We start from the raw sequence: 18,152 nt of genomic DNA on the forward strand, positions 1-18,152 counted from the left end.
AGCCAGCTGCATTCCTGAAAGGCATTCTGGGACAACTGATGCCTGGGCTCCAAACCATTCTCCACATCCCCTGCTCCCTGGCATTTCTATGCAGTGTGGATCACAAAGTCTCTGCCACATCAGAGAATTGTCCAACATCAGCTTCCCTACAGTCTGTCTTTGGTAGATCCACACAGGGGGCCCAGATAGCTGCTGAAAAAGCTTTCTGGACAAAGCGAGGTTGGCACAGTCCAAAGCTGGACAGGGAAAAAGAAGCTGATATGCTCATGGAGGGTGAAAATCCCGTCTTCCCTTTAAGTCATTCTCCAGTCATTAGTTATGGGTGACTTCAGCTAGATGTGACACAGATGTTCCATGTCCTGAGTGGGATCTATTTGTGGATTAGTTCAGTAAGACCCAAACTGTGGGCCAAAGGGTGTGGGGGTGGTCCAAACCTTGCCCATAAAGCTTGCTGGCCATTCTTCTGCACCCAGGCAGCTAACAATAGGGTGCATGTAGCTCCAACAAAGAAACCTAGTTTCAGACAGCTCCCCCTTTTCTCCACGAGGCCCAGACTACTTTGTGCATCAAATTCAGCTTGAGCAATGGAATGTCCTGTGTGTGTTTCAGTTTCAGAGTCCACACTGGCAAACCCTGCTGCTGAAAGGTTCTAGCTGCAGCACTGGCCCTGAAGTTTCAAAACTCTGGGGCTGAAACTTGAAGTTGAAGTTATCTTTTACAGTTGATGACATCACAGAAAGCAGCCAGGAAAATGTGGCCTTGAGCATCCGTCTACCTCTGTCCTTAACTCCCACATTTCCCTCACACCTCCTAGGCCATCAGTTCTCATTTGCTGTGGGCTCATGCTCACACAAGATTGCCAGCCTTTTCTACCAAGGTCAACTTCCCATCCTTCTTCCTTGGACTCTTGGATTAGGGTCATTCTCCCCAGAGTCAGTGGAGTATCCTCCTTTTAGTTTGTTTGTTTGTTTGTTTGAGTCAGGGTTTCTCTGTAATGTCCTTTTAGCTTTTATTTATATTTATTTATTTGAGACAGGGTTTCTCTGTGTAGCCCTGCCTGTCCTGGACTTGCTTTGTAGACCAGACTGGCCTCGAACTCACAACGATCCACCTGCCTCTGCTTCTCCCTTTTCAGCTTTCATAGTGCTGCTTTGTTTTTCTCCTGGCACCACTACACATATACCAAGATCTCTCCCTGGTGTTCTTTCCTCATGCTAAGGGAGCAATTCTATTTGTGCACCTACTGCTGGTCCTCTTTGCAGATTTGTTTCGGAGGGTTCTCCTGCTAGCTCATCTTTAGCAAGGTAACTCTAAGGGGTTCTAGGCCCTCTTCCCCTCTACAGGGAAGACTTGCTTGCTCACACTGGGCTTCCTGGGGTTGCAGAGCAGTGCATGTGCTGTGTTCTTTACACAGGGCTCCTGGATGCCTCTGTGTATCACTCAAGTGGTGTAATGATCTGCCTCTTCCTATTAAGTATAACTAAACACTCTGGTGTTGTAGATGAAACGTAGCTGAAAGGGAAGGGGAAGGCAGAGTTGCTGGGAAGCCCAAGACCTGTGGGGTGGCACGGCAGTGGACTTCTCTTTCCCTTACAGAACCCAAACACAGAGCTGGAAAAGCCAGCTACCTAGAAATAATGAAGCTAAAACAAAAAACAACACAGAAAACCAAAAGCTTCCAATGAGTGCCTTCACTTTCCAGCCACAGAAAGTAATTTTAAATTAGCTGTTCTACTCCAGCTTAACACCTCCAGGACCTGTGGCCCGAGCCCCACCTGTGCAGCACATGCAGAGTGGAGACTCTACACTAACATCCATCAAGCTGTGAGGCACCCACATCTCTCCTCAGGGTGATTATCAGAGAAGGTGGAGTCTGGAGCATCCCTAGGGAGTAGCAGAGACCATCCCATACTACCAACAAACAGGAGCCTCTCACCTGTTGCTGGGTGGTATAAGATGGAGCCTAGTGATTAAAGCCTGTGAGGAGCAGTATGAAGGCACCTCTATCCCTTCCAGACAGTGACAGCCTCAAAGAGAACCACGCCCTACACCCACCCACCACTAACAAGCACCCTCCCTCACCATGAGTGTCACTAAAGGCCAAGTGGAGAGCCTGGGCTCCTACTCTTACCTGTGAGATGATGTGTTCTTACCTAGCCCATCCTCTGACAAAGCAGCATCAAAAGAGGCCACGGAACCTGAAAGATCCTGTATAGTGAAGGTTTTTGGCTGCTTTAAAAGCACAGAAATGTTATGGGGATGTGAGACTGCTTTGGATTGTACACAGCAGCCGACTATGACTTGCCTCGTGCTCTAGCAGAGGCATAGTTTTGCCAGCTGCAGATAGTTTCCGCAAGGGTATGGCATTTGGAATTCTGGGAACTTTTGAGAGGGTATATGAATGCGGGAGCCTTGAGAGGGGCTGATCCTGTTGCTGGTGGCTATTGATGTGATTTGTCAAGTGATAAGAAGAAGTTGAATATCCTGATGGTAAAGAACTGGGAATTTTGGACATAAAGAATACAATATCCAGATTTTTCACACTATAGATGCATTCAGCAACTAAGATCTAAAAGAAAGAAATCAGTGACTTAAAAACAGAATGACAGAAATAATTTTAAATACGAGAAAACACACTGAAAACTGAATATAGCCCCAGAAGCTGGAGGCCATAACAAACGATCTGACATTGTGTCCCTGTGACTCTGGGAGGGGAAAATGAGGGTGGGGCTGAAAAAGTAAAGCTGCCATGGCTCAAAACTTCTTACATCTGACAAAAGACCTATAGGTTACAAAAAGCCAAGCATGGTCTAGGGAGGTGGCTCAGTGGTTAAGAGTGCTTGCTGCTCTTGGAAAGGACTGGAATCTGGTTCCCAGCACCCACACTGGGTGGCTCACAACTGCTTGTATCTCCCACAGCAAGGCATCTGATGTCCTCTCCTGACCTCCATAGACCCCACACTCACAGGCAGCAGCACCACACCATATATATGTAATCTGCAATAAAATATAAGAGGCCAAACAAACCCCAAACAGGAAAAAAAAAAAAAAAAGAATTCTACACTAAATGTGCGCTGTGGCTAAGGTTCCAAAGCCTGGAGACAGTGGCATTGGCCTGAAGTTTACAGCTTTCACAAGTAACAAATCCTAGTCTCAGGGAGTTGCAACAATCAAGCCATTTCTTTTTTCTCATACCCTGACACACCCTCATCTTTTCACGGTTACTGAAGGAGTAACTTGGAAAGGTTCAACTATGCAGAGACTTGGATGCGGCACACATCCTTCCTACTTGCAGCCAGACTGAGGGTGGAGGGGAAATGGTCTCTACCACGCTAAAGGAAGATAACTGCAACATATATAATGAAAAATGCAAATAGCAGAGAGAAGAAGTGAAAACAATGTGTCAATCTGCAACCTGTGCAATTGCAGCCACAGATACAGTTCCTTCTTGGTCATCCTCGAAGCTAAGGACACTCACCTGCACCACATGAGAACCCGAGAGCTTCATCCCATGACTGCATCAGAGGTCATATCCAGATCTCATCACCTGTATCAGACTTATGAATTTAAAAAGGTAATGGTGTGTCTTGCCCACTCCTGACATGTGGACAGAGAGGGAGCATGGGGACAGAGAGAGAACACACTAAACATTCCTTGTTTAATAGCAGAAGCAACTTCATCTGGTAGGAGAACAAATGTGTTTGTCCTGTAGAAAGGTGGACAACTGGAAAACCTTTTTAAAACAAATTTTATGTGCCTGTGTGTGTACATACGCACTTGTGTGTGGTACCAACAGAGGCCAGAAGGGGGCATTGGCTTCTCCAGAACTGGAGCTACAGACAGGGAGCTGTGAGGAGCTTTATGTGGGTGCTGGGAACCAAACACAGTCCTCTTAAAAGTAGCAAGCACTCTCATCTACTGAGCCATCTCTCCAGCCCCATCAACTGGAAAATGACAGACTCTATTCTGCACCTCTTCTCTTGTTAACCTTTTAAAATGCCCACGTACAATGAAAACCACTATTCTGCATGCTGACCTAAAAATTAATTTAAAAATTTAAATGTCTATAGTTTACTAAATATCATCATTAAGTGTTTGAGTTTGTACATGTCTAAAGAACAGAAACCCAACTAAAGATGTTCCAGATCAAGGTGGGGGCACTGTTGGCACAGACGCACGTGGCTCAAGGCTAAACGGTCCTCTATTCCGCATCGCTGCTGTCCTTGCCACCACTGCCATGGTTTACGTGAGCTGGACTTGTTCTAAGACAGCTTCGGCCCTTCGCATTTTGGTGGAGACACTAGGAGATGGGCCTAAAAGGGTGTGGACGCAGAATGCTCATTCAAGCGTCAGTCTTAGAATGCCAGGGCCACGGACAGGCTTGGCACACAGGGCACACAGGGCTGTTTGTTGGCAGCGCAGGCTGCTGAGGCAGACTGGTTGATCTTGTTTTGTCAAGTGTTTTCATGCTCTGGACAGTAAGTTCATCATGGTGTACTGAGTGCAAGTACTGAGTGCAACCTATTCCACCCTGAAAGAGCCTGTGAGTAAAATGCCACACAACCAAAGACAGATTTAAATGAGGTTTTTTGTTTTGTTTTTTCGAGACAGGGTTTGTCTGTGTAGCCTTGGCTATCCGGGATTCACTTTGTAGACCAGGCTGGCCTCAACTCAGAGATCCACCTGCCTCTGCCTCCTGAGGGCTGGGATTACAGGCGTGCACCACTTTGCATGGCATTAAACTTTAATGACTCTCAATACAGACTTATAAATGGATACACACATGCATGCACACACACACACACACACAGCCTTTTTTTCCTTCTGCCTATTCACATATTAGGAAAATATTCCTGTGAGTCAACATGCTAATATTAACCATTACTTCTGGAGGACAACGGCTCTTGCTATACTCCATGCTTGGCCTTGAGCTGCTACAGCTCCTAGTAGCTGGGTCACAGCTAGCTCTTCAATGTCTGAATTTCCAAAGCAGAAACACAGTCTACTATTACCCTAAATGTCTTTAAACATCAGAAAAATGTTTTGTTTCAGTGGGCAGCCTTGTGCTCCAGCTTGCTGAGGAGGATGGGCAAGCTGCAGTTATGCCACTTGCTGGCCCTGTAGCAGGAGGCGGCATGGCATGCTTGCTATTACCAACAGGCTAATTTTAAAGTCCAAAGGTTTTTGAAAGGGGGAAGACAAAACAAAACAAGAAAACCAGGTAGCAGTGTTTGCCTGGCATTCATGAAGGCCTAGGTTTATCCCCAGCACCATATAAGAGAGGCGGGATGGCTCAGTGGGTAAAGCTGCTCGCTATGTGAGCCTGCTGAAGTGAAAGCGGAAGCGGAAGGACAACCGACTCCATAACGCTGTACTGTGATCCACACATGAGCCATGACATGCATCCAGCTCCATTCACATGATGCACAAACATATAGTTACACTAAAAATTGTTTTGCGACAACTAACATACACATAAAATAATGTTCCTATCTTTTAATTTAGAAATGCCAAAGTCAACAATTTCTAACAGTAGGTAGTAACAAGGCCATTCTGCACCAAGATCCACATGCATCCACACGAGCCACGTAAGCACAAATTACAGTGACTGCAAGTAAAGTTGTGCCACAGTGTCAGCTGTATGGCTTCTGACACCTTTCAGCGAGAGGTGCTGGTTTCTTGGGGGAACAGTGTTTGCGTATCGCAGTCAGAAGGACAGCCAGACTCTGGCCAGGTCTGGACTGAATGCTGAGATCACTGCTCTTGCTCTGTGGGCTGGAGCTGACCTGCAGCCATTACAAACTTTTGTTTCTCAAGCATCAGAGAACAGAAGACAAAGCACCCAGCCCTGAGTTGACACCTGCGATGTCAACATGACCTGTAAAGATGCTAACATGTCCTGTAACTACCACTGACAAAAGTCTGGCATCTCCCAACTTCCAACCAGGAAGGGTTGTTCAAAGTTCTTACCTGGGACCAAGGTGCTAACACCGAACACAAGCAAATGCTCTGCCTCCCACGGGATCTGCTAGCTGAGAAAATGCTCACGGGAACGTGAGTCACAGAGGAAAAGCGAGCAACCCCAGCTTGACTGCTTTCCCAGGAGCTGATAACTACACCCTAGAACCAAAACCTGCTTCACATTTATTTATTTATTTTTGTGTATGAATGTTTTGTGTGCATGCATGTATGTATGTGCACGGTGTGTGTGCCTGGTGCCCATGGAGGTCAGAAGGGGGTGCTGGGTCCCCTGGAACTAGAGTTAGAAATGACTGTGAGGCACTAAGTGGGTGCTGGCAACGGGGCCCAGGTCCTCTGCAAGGGTAGCAAGAACTCATAACTGCCAAGCATCTCTCCACCTCCTGCCACCTTTTATGAAAATGACATTTGAAACAGCATTTGCAGGACATGACAGCACAGTTGTATGCATGGACTCACAAAGCCTGGGCTGCATGCACAAGACCTGCACAAGGTCAAGCCAGCCGCGATCCCGGCGTGGATGGGAGGGGCTCCCGGAGTGCCACTTCTGAGGAGCTCCTGGCAGTTGATGGCTCCTGGGGAAGGAAGTCAGTTCCCCTCAGGGAGGTGGGTCCTGAGAGACTGCCCGTGCTGCAGGGAAAGGTCTCAAGCTACGCACATGCAGGCGGCACTAAATGAACCCAGGGACTATTGAATGTAGTAACAACTTTGAAAAGACAGCACATGAAGTTGGGAGGAAAGGGAATGGGGAGGCGGACAGCATCCAAACACACTGATGTATATGTATGAACATTAAATACTTAAAGTTTAGGCCGGGCATGGTGGCACACACCTTTAGTCCCAACACTTGGGAGGCAGAGGCAGGTGGATCTCTATGAGTTCGAGACCAGCCTGGTCTATAGGATGAGTTCCTGGACAGCAAAGCACAAAGAAACACGCTTCCCCCCAAAGGTTATATTGAAACACATATGGTCACTCATGTAAGAGTTATCTATAGCTGCTTCTGACTACAGCAATAGCGTAACGAGGTTATAACACATGGCCTCCAGGACCGAATATGCTCACTAACTGGCCCTTTATAGAAGACATTTGACAAATGACCCCTGCTCCTTTACATCTAGGGATCTGCATGAAGGGTTAAGGAGAAATGACAAGAGGCTGCGTGGAGGGCACTGAAGAGGCCAACACTGCTTTCCTGGAAAGAGGCAGAAGAGGTAAGAAGTCATGTTACTGTCTGAAACTCTCCAGTGGGCACGGTTTCACCAATTTAACTAAGCCATGGTGTGTGTGTGTGTCCCCGTCCATCTTCTCTCTAGAAAATAATGAACAGTTAGAGGGTGTGGATGGCTCTTTTTTTCCACAGAGCAAGAGCCCCAGCAAAGCCAGCAGCCTGGCTGGACGGCTGGAGCTGAATTCCCAGCAGAGCCTCTATGACCCTAAGAGTCCGGGTCCCGAGTTCCCAGAGCATGAAGGCTGTGAGTCCTTCTGAGCAGTGCCTGCAGCTTTGTGTCCAGAAACTTGTCTTTCATTAAGCAGAAGAAGCAGCAGTAACCGCAGCCCCTGCAGATGCTCTCCTGTAACACACTGGAGGGGCCCCCATAGCCTTCCCATTTGCCCCTGTTAGGTTTGAACATAGCACACACTAATCTTTCCTAGTGCTCAGCATTTCACTCTCCGGACAGCCCCTCGCTACACTCACCTAATTACACTCACCATGAGCAGAAACATGGATGCTTAACCATCTTAAAGTGATTTCAACTTAAGAAGCAGATGAAAAAATATTATACAGGAAATAAACTTTATTTATCTGATCCTCTGAGATGGCATAGCCAATAGTCACAGATCTGCATACAATAGGATTATGTACTGACTATTTACAATTTACAGTAGTATTGTTTCCTCCGAAAAATAATATAAGTACAAAAGCTAGGTAAACATGAGGCGCTGCCATTTGGGACTTATCGTAGATTAAAGAATTAGGCTTTCGCAAATATTTTAAAAAATCAATCTGTGAAATAGACAATTAAATTCTCTAATTTATCAGAAAAAAATCCTCCAAGTTTCACCTCAAAATGTATTGCACAAGTCTTTAGGAAGAAAAAGAAATCACCCTAAAATAAATAAGGAAGACAGACAGTTTTTTAAAAAGTGAGAACAGATGAAAGGGACACTGAGTGACCAGGCCACAACAGACCAATCAGAAGCCTTTAAACCACATAAAACCTCCCCAAAAAACCTGAAGAAAAAACAAACAAACAAACAAAACTATCGCCATTTCCCCACCAAGACCATCTGCATCAGCAGCAGTGCCTGTAATGACAACGCCGTTCTCCAAAAGCAGCAAACATGGACAGTTTGTCAAGCGGCAGTTGCCCAACCTCCCTCTCCTCATTTCTTCAAGATGAAGTTCGGAGCCATGACTGAAAAACAGAAAGGAAATTAGGGTGAAATAAGAAAAACAAACAAAGAAGCTTTTATAGACAACTTTTTGTGAGATTTGTTTTTTTCAAGGTAAGCAATTAACACTCTAAGGATGGCAGTATAAAAGTAAAACCATTTCAAATACTGGAATCTTGTAGAAACTGCTTTTAGAATAATTTAAACCAGCTGATAGCAATCCCAGAAAACAGTACTTGGGTGGATTTTGAAGCTGAGACGCTGACCATGAATCCAGGCTGTTGAGCCCTGAGGAGAGCCAGCCCAGAGCATTGCCTGTGCTGTGTAGAGACTTCCACAAAGATGCAGCTCTGCAAACAGGGCTTACAGGGAAGCAGGTGGTCCCACTTCCCCCCTGTGTAGATTTTCTACTTCCAGCAATGCTCTCAACATGGCACGTGTGGCAGAATGACAAATGCATTATGGTGTAAAATCATCTGTTCACTAAAACTCAAAAATGCTGTCTTTACCCTGCACGCCTTGTAGGCAGGCTGAGTTTTGGGTCAAAGTTTCTGTGGGTGGGTTGGTGTCCTCCTCTCTCTACTAGAAATCTTGTTTAGTTGGGGGGAGTCCTCTTCAGTTGCTCCTAGGAGTCTCTGCCATAGTCCCCTTCACATCCTCCCAGAGGCCTACCTGACTTAGGTCTCCAGCAAACCCAGACTCTTCCTGCTAAGGCTAGTACTCAGATTTGAGTATAGTGTTTAAGACGACAGAGAAGTACGCTTCAAGTAAGGTTACCTAAGACAGACACACTGTCAATTTACATTCAGTATTCTGAGCATTTATTTACAAAGCTAGCTCAACAACCATGTGGCTCTGATAACCTAAAAGAGAGATGGAAAACACTTCTGGTAAGGTTTTTCCTTTTCAATTATTATTTTGAAACCTTGCCTTGAACACATCTAAGAAACAAAAGTCAATTCAATAAAGTGGCACAATATCACTGTTATAAAAGCAAAAAGACCGAGAACTCTAGTTGAAAAGAGAGCTTAGAAAACATGACAGGGAGGGGGTTGGGGATTTAGCTCAGTGGTAGAGTGCTTGCCTAACAAGCGCAAGGCCCTGGGTTCAGTCCTCAGCTCTGGGAAAAAGAAAGAAAGAAAGAAAGAAAGAAAGAAAGAAAGAAAGAAAGAAAGAAAGAAAGAAAGAAAGAAAGAAAGAAAAGAAAGAGAGAGAGAGAGAAAGAAGACAGCCTGATGTAGTGCTCGCTCTTTGTGGAGCCTGGGGTCTTAACTATTTATGAAATATCTTATTCCAAAAGTGGAAAAATTGAGCATTCTATGTATCAGATAATAGTAAGTATTATCTGACTGTGTAGTTTACTGTGTGGGGTAATTCCCTTCTTAAGATACATCTATTCACTTTGTCTGCACCTGTCAGGTGTTTATAACTGCCAAATGTTACAAAATGGGGAGACGTATGGAGAGAAGCCAAGAGTGAGAACAGGGAGAAAATTTTACAACATGTTAGAAGCTGGAAAGTAATGGCAGACATGGGCGGTCACTCAAGTTATTTTTGCAGAGCTTAGGTCTGAAATGTTTCAAACTAGAAGTTGATTTGCAGATAGGCATCAGACTTACTGCTACTCAAGCCTCTTATTAAAGCAAGCTGATAATCCACTCTCTGCACGGCCAGCTACCATAATGGGGGCAGGAACGAGACAGCTCCACATAACCACGCAAGCAAGGATATTAAATGATGAGATATGAGAATCTAAAGGAGACTCACTGCAGGTGGTTAAACACTAGCTTAGAAAACAGAGGCACTGGAGAGATGGCCGTCGGCTTGAGAGCACTGGCTGTTCTGCAAAGGCTCTGAGCTCAGGTCCCAGCCCCCACATGGCTGATCACAACCACCTGTAACTCCAGTTCCAGGGGATCTAATGTTCCCTTCTGGCCTCTATGGTGAACGCACATATAGACAAACACAGAAGCATAAAGTAATAAATAAATCTTTTTAAAATAAAATAAACATTTTAAAAGCTTCTTAAAAAGCTGCATCCCAGCCCTTTACATCTTTGGTGCTGCTGTTGTTCATGTGAAGCGTACCATCATTATCACCAGGGAGGATCGGACGATAGTCACTGTGATTCGACTTACTTGTGACTTGTTAGTTAGCCAAGTTAGAGGTGCATGTGTGCCCTAAATATTTAAGGCAATGTTAAATCAAACTAATGACATGAATACTGTGCGAGGCAGAGAATCTTGAACATCAAGGATCAGGACACCATGGGAGACATTTTTGATATGTACATTTCATAGAAATAAAATGTTAATCAGAAACAGTTATATTCAATTAAGCTAGGCTGCCTAAGAACATCTACAAAACATATGTGCCATCTTGCACTGAGCTGTGAGATGCTAGGATGCAATAAAATTTTACTTTTAATCCTCTTTCTTTTCCTTCCTTCCTTCCTTCCTTCTTTCCTTCCTTCCTTCCTTCCTTCCTCCCTTCCTTTCTGTACTAGCATTCTAACTAGGCTTTGCAGTAATCTAGGTCTGGATGCATCTCTTCACTGGAATTTCAAACACAGCACACCACTATTTCCTCATGTCTCTAGGCATTACCTTTCATTTCTCTGTCACAATCTGCAGTAGTTTCAGAGGCCATACTTGGTGGCTTTAGTCTAGTTATGTCAGTCTATCTAACAGATCAACAGAAAGCAAGTACATAACCCAATGTCATAATCATGTCCACTAAAAAGAACAAAATGATGCCATAAAAAAGGTTAATCACATGCAATATACATGATTTCTGTACCAAAGATACAAACATATGACTCTCACTCACCACATGCTTACTAAGCACAGACTGATGGTTATCAGAAGATGCCACTGCGAGCTGAAGTGAACTACAAAGCCAAGAGGAAAAGCTTATTGGGTTAGTTTTCAGACAAATAGTACAGAGGTTATATTGTATTTATGAAGTGGACAGAATTACAGAGAGTACTTAAGTTCTTTTCAAATTTAAGATCATTAGGCAAAGCATAAGGAATGTGTACTACTTCCCCCATCCTAAATTTTTACTTTCAATTTTCATTTAAAAGTTTAAATGCTGAAAGGTGCACTTCATGTTAAAGGGTATATTTAACTACAAAGTAAATTAGAGGGTGCTATATTATGAAGTGATTTTTTATCATAATTTCATTACCATATAATTAAAATTTGATTTACCTAATTTTAATTTACCCCCAAGAATTTTTGGAAGTTGATGAATTTGAAACCAAGTATACCTGTATATTGAATTCTCATTCCTGAAGGCATCAACTTTATCACTGAATAATTCCCTTATAATTCAACAGACTGTCAAGAGTGGTTGCAGGAATGATGTATCATGCAGCAATTTTATATAAAGGCCCTTAATGTCAGTTTGTTTTACTGTGGCAGACCTCTTAAACAAATCCCGTGCCCTAATCTGAGGAGCCCTAATCTGAGGAGCCCTAATCTGAGGAGCCCTAATCTGAGTTACCCTAATCTGAGGAGCCCTAATCTGAGGTGCCCTAATCTGAGGAGCCCTAATCTGAGGTGCCCTAATCTGAGGTGCCCTAATCTGAGGAGCCCTAATCTGAGGAGCCCTAATCTGAGGTGCCCTAATCTGAGGAGCCCTAGTCCAGGGTGGCCACCGTCTATCATTATTAGCTTCATGGCTGGCTGTAAAATGGAAGGATGACAGCACAAAGGCTGTTTACCAAAGCGGAGTCTGGTTCTGGATGGTGTGACAAGCCTCTGAATATATAATGAAGTTAGTAAAAATTAGCAAAATTAAAACACATATTAGAAAAAATGTTTTTCAATACTCACAACCTAGTAAGGTTAGTATTCTGCAGGAAGCTCTGCAGAAACACACAAGATACAGGTATGTGGACACCCGTGTCTGTTTCGAGTTAAAAACCATTTAGAGAAACCCAGTGGAGCTAGTCAACATTTGGTCTTAAGTCTCCCACTTTGTGGCCCTCAACAGCCTTGAACTTGAGATTCTTCTACCTCAACCTCCTAAGTGCCAGGACTACAGGAATGTTCCCTGGCTTGCCACACTGTTAACAGAGATTATCTTGGCAGGGGCAAATAGTATAAGTAATTTTTTCAGTTGTTTTCAGCATTTTAAAAAGTGATCTGATAGTGCCTTATCCTAACAGTGTCAGTGGAAACCACTTTCTCAATTCAACACACATTCACATACATGCTAATTTTCATTACATATCATCTTTATTTGCACTTGTTTTCCAAACCCACCTGGCACGCATCTTATTACATGCCAGGGACTGATCAGCCTCATGGTGGAATGGAAGACTTTTCCACCTAAAATGCTGACAATTTATTAACTTAGGGGAGATTTTAAAATTCTGAGCCAAATGGAAATGAGTGAGACCAACAAGACCAGAATGCTGTATGCCAAGGACGAAGCCAGAACTAAAGGACGCCGAGGACGCGGCTCAGTGGTGCAGGCTCCAGCAGGCAGGAGGCCCTAGGCTTAGTCTCCAGTACCACACAGCACAGCAACAAGCAGACAACATGGTGGGTGAGATTGAAAGCTGAGCACAAGCAAGTGAGTGAGGAAGGAAAGCCACACCTTGCAGACCAAGGGAAGGAGACACTGCTAGAGCTGTCATTAGGGACAGACAGGTGGACTTATGTCTTTGGGGTCTGTAGCACTTCAATGAGAAAATATGCTTTTAGGGAAACTTTACAAGATACTTCTATACAACAAAACAATCTCTTGATTCCAATTTCAGCCAATTACAATAGACTTTATTAATGAAAGTCTCTTCAAGATATAGGAAATGATCCTAAATCACTCTACAAATAGCAAGAATCTCTATAGACTGACAAAAAGAACGTCAGTCAAGCTGATTAATTGTCAACATACATTATAGGATTTCTATTTCATGCCCATAAATTAATTCACATTTCCTACATGTCTATTTTTATCATTTGAATGATCTACAGGCCTATCTTTAATTCACACACGATTAAACAGAAGTTACTATGCACCCCTAAAAGTAGAGATTCCAGGAGTAGGTGGCTGCAGACTGAACTTATTCAGCAAGCAAAGGGTCGAGGCACGTGAGGCTTTGTTTAAAGCCTGGGCAGATTGGCCCCAAGGGCTAACAGAAGGCAGCCCCTTTCATCCCTTCTAAGAGTGAGTTTCCTTCAGATATGCTTAAGCGCTTCTCAGTCTGTCTTACAGAGTTTGCTTTTGGTTTTGGTATTGCTTACTACCTATCTGCCTTTAGCTGCTCAGCCATCTTGCCGCACGCACCCTCCCCCCAGATTAAATTCCTTTGAATCGATGTGAATGAAAAGACTTCACACTACAAGAGGGAACAGCGTGCTGTTTGGAAGCTGTGCTCTGTGAAACAGGAGGACAAGGGTCTTCTCCATCCTTCCCATCAGCAGCTCAGGCACTGCCTCCACACCACACATGCGGCCGCGACTGTCCACACTACTAAGAAGACCACTCTCTCCCTTCAGAGTCCCCATCAAATCAGCCCGGGAATAAACTTCCTTAGCACCCATCCACCGCCACTTTTTAAATTGTAGAGTAAAAGAACATTAAAATTTTTTCAATTTCTTTTATAAACACAGAGAAAGGCTCTACAAATGAGGCAGAAGATTAACTGTAAGAAAGCTGACTTCCGATAGCTTACTTCTAGAACTTACCATCAGCCGAGCATCTTCTCTTTCAAGAATTTTCTGGGCCTGATCATCAGGGAATTTCAGGACAGTGGTTATAACTTTGGCCATGGTCTGGAAGAACAGGGAAGCGCGTTAGCAGGCCCTGAGGCCGGGGTGCACAGCGTCCGACACTCTGCTGACGGTTCTCTAGTGCTCTCAATGGAAGCCAGGCACAAAGAAGTACGATGTGACGGTGCCGGCCGTGGCGTGCAGCCAGCAGCAGGGTTTCAGTTAAGAGGGCTCCTTACACGGCCTGCGTCTGAATTACTCTAGATGACGCATCTCCAACAGCACGAAGCTATACAAAGATCGAGCTCTTGGCTTTGGTCTTATTAAGATGAAACTCCATTATGAGCCCATCCACTAACCTGCAATGATGCCCTGCCAAGACATGTGCTGAGGACCAGGGCTCAGAGGCCCTGGCCTCAGTTCTAGCTGAGTCACATCATATATCCCATAGCCAGGGGCCACTGCGTGGACATGACCATGCTGAGCAGTTATGTTTCAAGACATGCAGCACGCTGGCCTAATAGGACTTACAAACTAAAGGAACACTAATGTTTTGTTTGGTAGAACACATGATGAATCAAAACATCACACATGGAGGCTTGCAAAACAAGATCAGAAACTGCACATCACAACAAACACACTGCTCCTGGAAAGTTCTCCTCAAAGGCTCAAACTCCCTACTGTGTATCAAGATGAGATGCTGTGAGAAGGACAGAGAGGGAAGAAGATGTCACTTATGAGAAAGGAAGGACGACGCGTTCGGTGCTTACATCTCAGGTCAGGTGGCACACTCTCCTGGGGATTCCTATAGGGCATGGTAGAGCGTCCCCGAAAAGGGAGCCAGTGCTCATGTACATGTGCTCTGTGTATAGGCCTGTGTGTGTGGTGGCAGCAGTGTGGCTCTGGGGAAAGTTGCAGGAAAAAAAGTCAGCACAATATTATCAACCCAGAATAATTTCAGAACTTTATTCATATCACTAGAAAAAATTTAATTATGAGCAAAAAGCAAGGAAACTAACATTTTAAAATTTCTATTACCGGTAGGGAGCCGAGGCAACACAGTACATATTCCTAAAAACTTAACAAGTCAACTGAGACTGTTTTCAGCTGTAAACCTCACACATAATGACTTTAGTTTCAGGTATCTTTTTTGTCTTCATCTTTGCCATTTTAATAATGTAAAAAAAAAAATCTAAAATGCTTTAAAAAGTCTAAAAAATAAAACTAAAAAAAAAATCTAAAGTGCCATTTATAAGAACCACATTCTTGTAGGATTTTTAAAGGCATCAGCAACACCTCACTTAAATTACACTAACCAGACATAACAAAAGCTAGTGCATTCTATCTGAGTACAGTGATCAAGCATAAGTATCAGGAACTGGAAAAAAGAAATAAGGAGGAGTAACTATTTCAGGATTTTCTTTTTGTTAACAGAGGCAACTTCCTGTGTACTACTTATAAAGATTCTGCCCCCACCCGACTCCAGGTACCAAAATCTAAAATTCAAAGTTTCACAGTTTCAGTATCACATAAGCTACCAAAGTAGACTTCATTTTGAAGGCACACACAGGCATGTATGTGCAAGCATGTTTACAAAAGTACACTTCATTCTGAAAGCACACACGCATGTGCAAACATGTTTATGAAGATACAACCATGAACTGTGACACTTCCAGACAACACAACACTAAATGAAAACCCACCCATAAGTCCCTCAGTGATCTACAACCCACAGCTGACAACCAACACGCCTCCAGGTAGCCAGAGTCCAGGGTCTTGCTACACCTTGGAAAGAAACTGGTTTAACCTTCCAAACCCCACCGGCGGCCCTGGGAAGTAAGGAAACGTTCCAAGGAGCCACCTGGTTCACAAACAGGCTCTTCAGCTAGTGGCTCTTCAGTGCCTCTTCAATGAAGCTTACAGAGCCAAAAGGAAGGCAGACTGGATTTCAGTATGAGAGAGAGTGTGGGACCGAAAGCCATGAAGGAGGAAGCAGAGGGGAATGAGGCAGCTCCCTACTACAGACTGTGTCCTAACTGCGCATTCTCCAACGCCTGCCTAATGAGGAATGCTGCAGCAGCAGCAGAAGAGGGGCGGGTGTGGCTCAGCACGTGGCCATGAAAGGACAGAGAGCTCACTACCCAACTTAGTCAGGACACACACAAGGTGGATCCCATGAACAGTTGACAAGGGTCAAAACCAGAAACTGATTACAACAAAAACTGATTGATAAAAAGCTCATAAAATTCCCTAACTATATTCAACTCCATTCAAGATATATTTACCAAATATCTAATTTAAGGTTTAAAATAAACAACAAACACAATCAAACTATACAAGACACAAATAATAAGGCAATTTAGACATATCAATATCCCACACATGCAGAAACGACTTGTAACAGGAAGTTACCTCTGAATGTTCCTTAGCAGCCACAGTCGTGGTGATGGCATGGTGATTCACAGTGCTAACTACAGCGTCCGAGAACCTCCTTTAAAATGCAACTGCTTCTCCTACTTTAAGATCTCAAGTCACACACATATACACACAAAGCCACACACTTCACTTTTTCTTTCTTGCTTTAAAAACTTGTTTATGAAATTTTCATTGTAGTAGTATTTAGTAACATCCAATAGCATTTTTAAAGTTAGTATTTAATAAATTGAGCAAGAATGTCAATCAGTTCACTTTTGTAAATACTTCTGCTCATATGACCTAAGGATGCGCAGACAGACCATCAAAGTGTGTTACAAGGAGCCTCACACCAAGTCACCAGGCGGGAGCTGTACCTTGGTCTCACGACCCATCATATATTCAAACAGCACTTTCCGCAAATATTCAAACTCAGTAGGTTCTCCGAAGAGCGAGACCTCAGTGTGGTACAAATTGCCACCTGTCAAAAAAGACAAAATCAAATTACAAAAGGAAACCCAAACAACTTACCACTCAGCAGACAGACACATTAGGAAACAGGGAGAGGCCTTGTTTCCCATCAGCTGCCCCGTGCTAGCCACAGGTCACACCATGGCCATCCCAGCTAAGGCAGCAGGAGCAAAACTTCCCACGGTTACATACCGTGTTTCCCACGTGCTTCTCTTACAGGAGCACACGGCCAGTGCAAAAGCTCCGGAACATCAGCATTTCTCTACCAGACAGTATGTAGATGACTTTAGACATTAGACTGTTAGGAGTGACTAACTACCATTTTCATTTTATCAGGGATTTAGTATCTTAGACATCTTTAGTTTCTTTTTAAACATCCCAATATTAAAGTACTTACCTTAAATCAAATTTTCAAAAGTGTTTGAAACACAAAATGACTAAGAAACCTGGAAGTGTGGAAACTATTGGTGTCATAGTGACTTTCAAATACCTTTATGTGAACTGTGCCCAGTGGCACAAGCCTGAGATCACAGCTAGTCGGGGGCTGAAGCAGACTATTAAGTATATGAAGGGAGAAAATACACAGAGGAGATGAGACAGAGTAGTAATGGCAGTGGATATGATAAATGTATATTGTATGCATACATGAAAATGCCCTAAAAGCTCACTGATTCGCATAACTATTGTATACAAATAAAAAACAAAATAAGGCAAATAAGCTGGATATTTAACATTTTACGAAAAAGAAAATGACAACCTAACTTTAGAAGACGTGAAAAACTTAAGACACTCCACACAGGAAGACGTGCATGCTGCAAGAACCAATGAGGGACAGATAAGGTGACCTAGTGATGCTCAACCCATTACTAAGAACAGGAACAAAATTAACATCCTGATAACACTGTAACAAATGCCTATCAGCCAAGCACTGAGGAGCCACGGCACACACAGTAGTAGAGAGGCTACGGTGGCAGCAAGGGAACGGACAGTAGTGCAATAAATTCACCAACAACTAGGTGTGCCTACTGCAGTATTATTTGCACAAAAATGTCACATCTTGTGACGTGTCAATTCTATTCTTGGTTCTATCCTACAGAAAGTCTTTCACATGTACACTATGGGAAACATGCGCAAGAATGTACCAATGGAATAAAATACACAACGTGGATG

General features: G+C 43.7%; 1 protein-coding gene across 9 annotated transcripts in view; it reads right to left on the reverse strand.

Annotated features, from left to right (window-relative positions):
- Window positions 1-7,760: 7,760 nt before the first annotated feature.
- The window catches only part of GOLGA4 (golgin A4), a 91,437-nt gene continuing 81,045 nt past the window's right edge, over window positions 7,761-18,152 (reverse strand). For 6 of the 9 annotated variants that reach the window (XM_084754895.1, XM_084754893.1, XM_084754892.1 and 3 more), the window contains 4 exons: window positions 16,889-16,992; window positions 14,076-14,162; window positions 11,206-11,266; window positions 7,761-8,399 (listed from right to left, as the gene is read on the reverse strand). In XM_084754895.1, coding sequence (XP_084611021.1) covers window positions 11,237-11,266; window positions 14,076-14,162; window positions 16,889-16,992 — 221 coding nt within the window. In that variant the 3' untranslated portion in view covers window positions 7,761-8,399; window positions 11,206-11,236. The remainder of the gene's footprint in view (window positions 8,400-11,205; window positions 11,267-14,075; window positions 14,163-16,888; window positions 16,993-18,152) is intronic. The other 3 variants (XM_084754894.1, XM_084754891.1, XM_084754890.1) reach the window with 1 other exon arrangement.

The sequence above is a fragment of the Acomys minous genome (genome assembly GCF_964271855.1).
Source record: "Acomys minous genome assembly, chromosome: 13".
Taxonomy (NCBI): Eukaryota; Metazoa; Chordata; class Mammalia; order Rodentia; family Muridae; genus Acomys; species Acomys minous.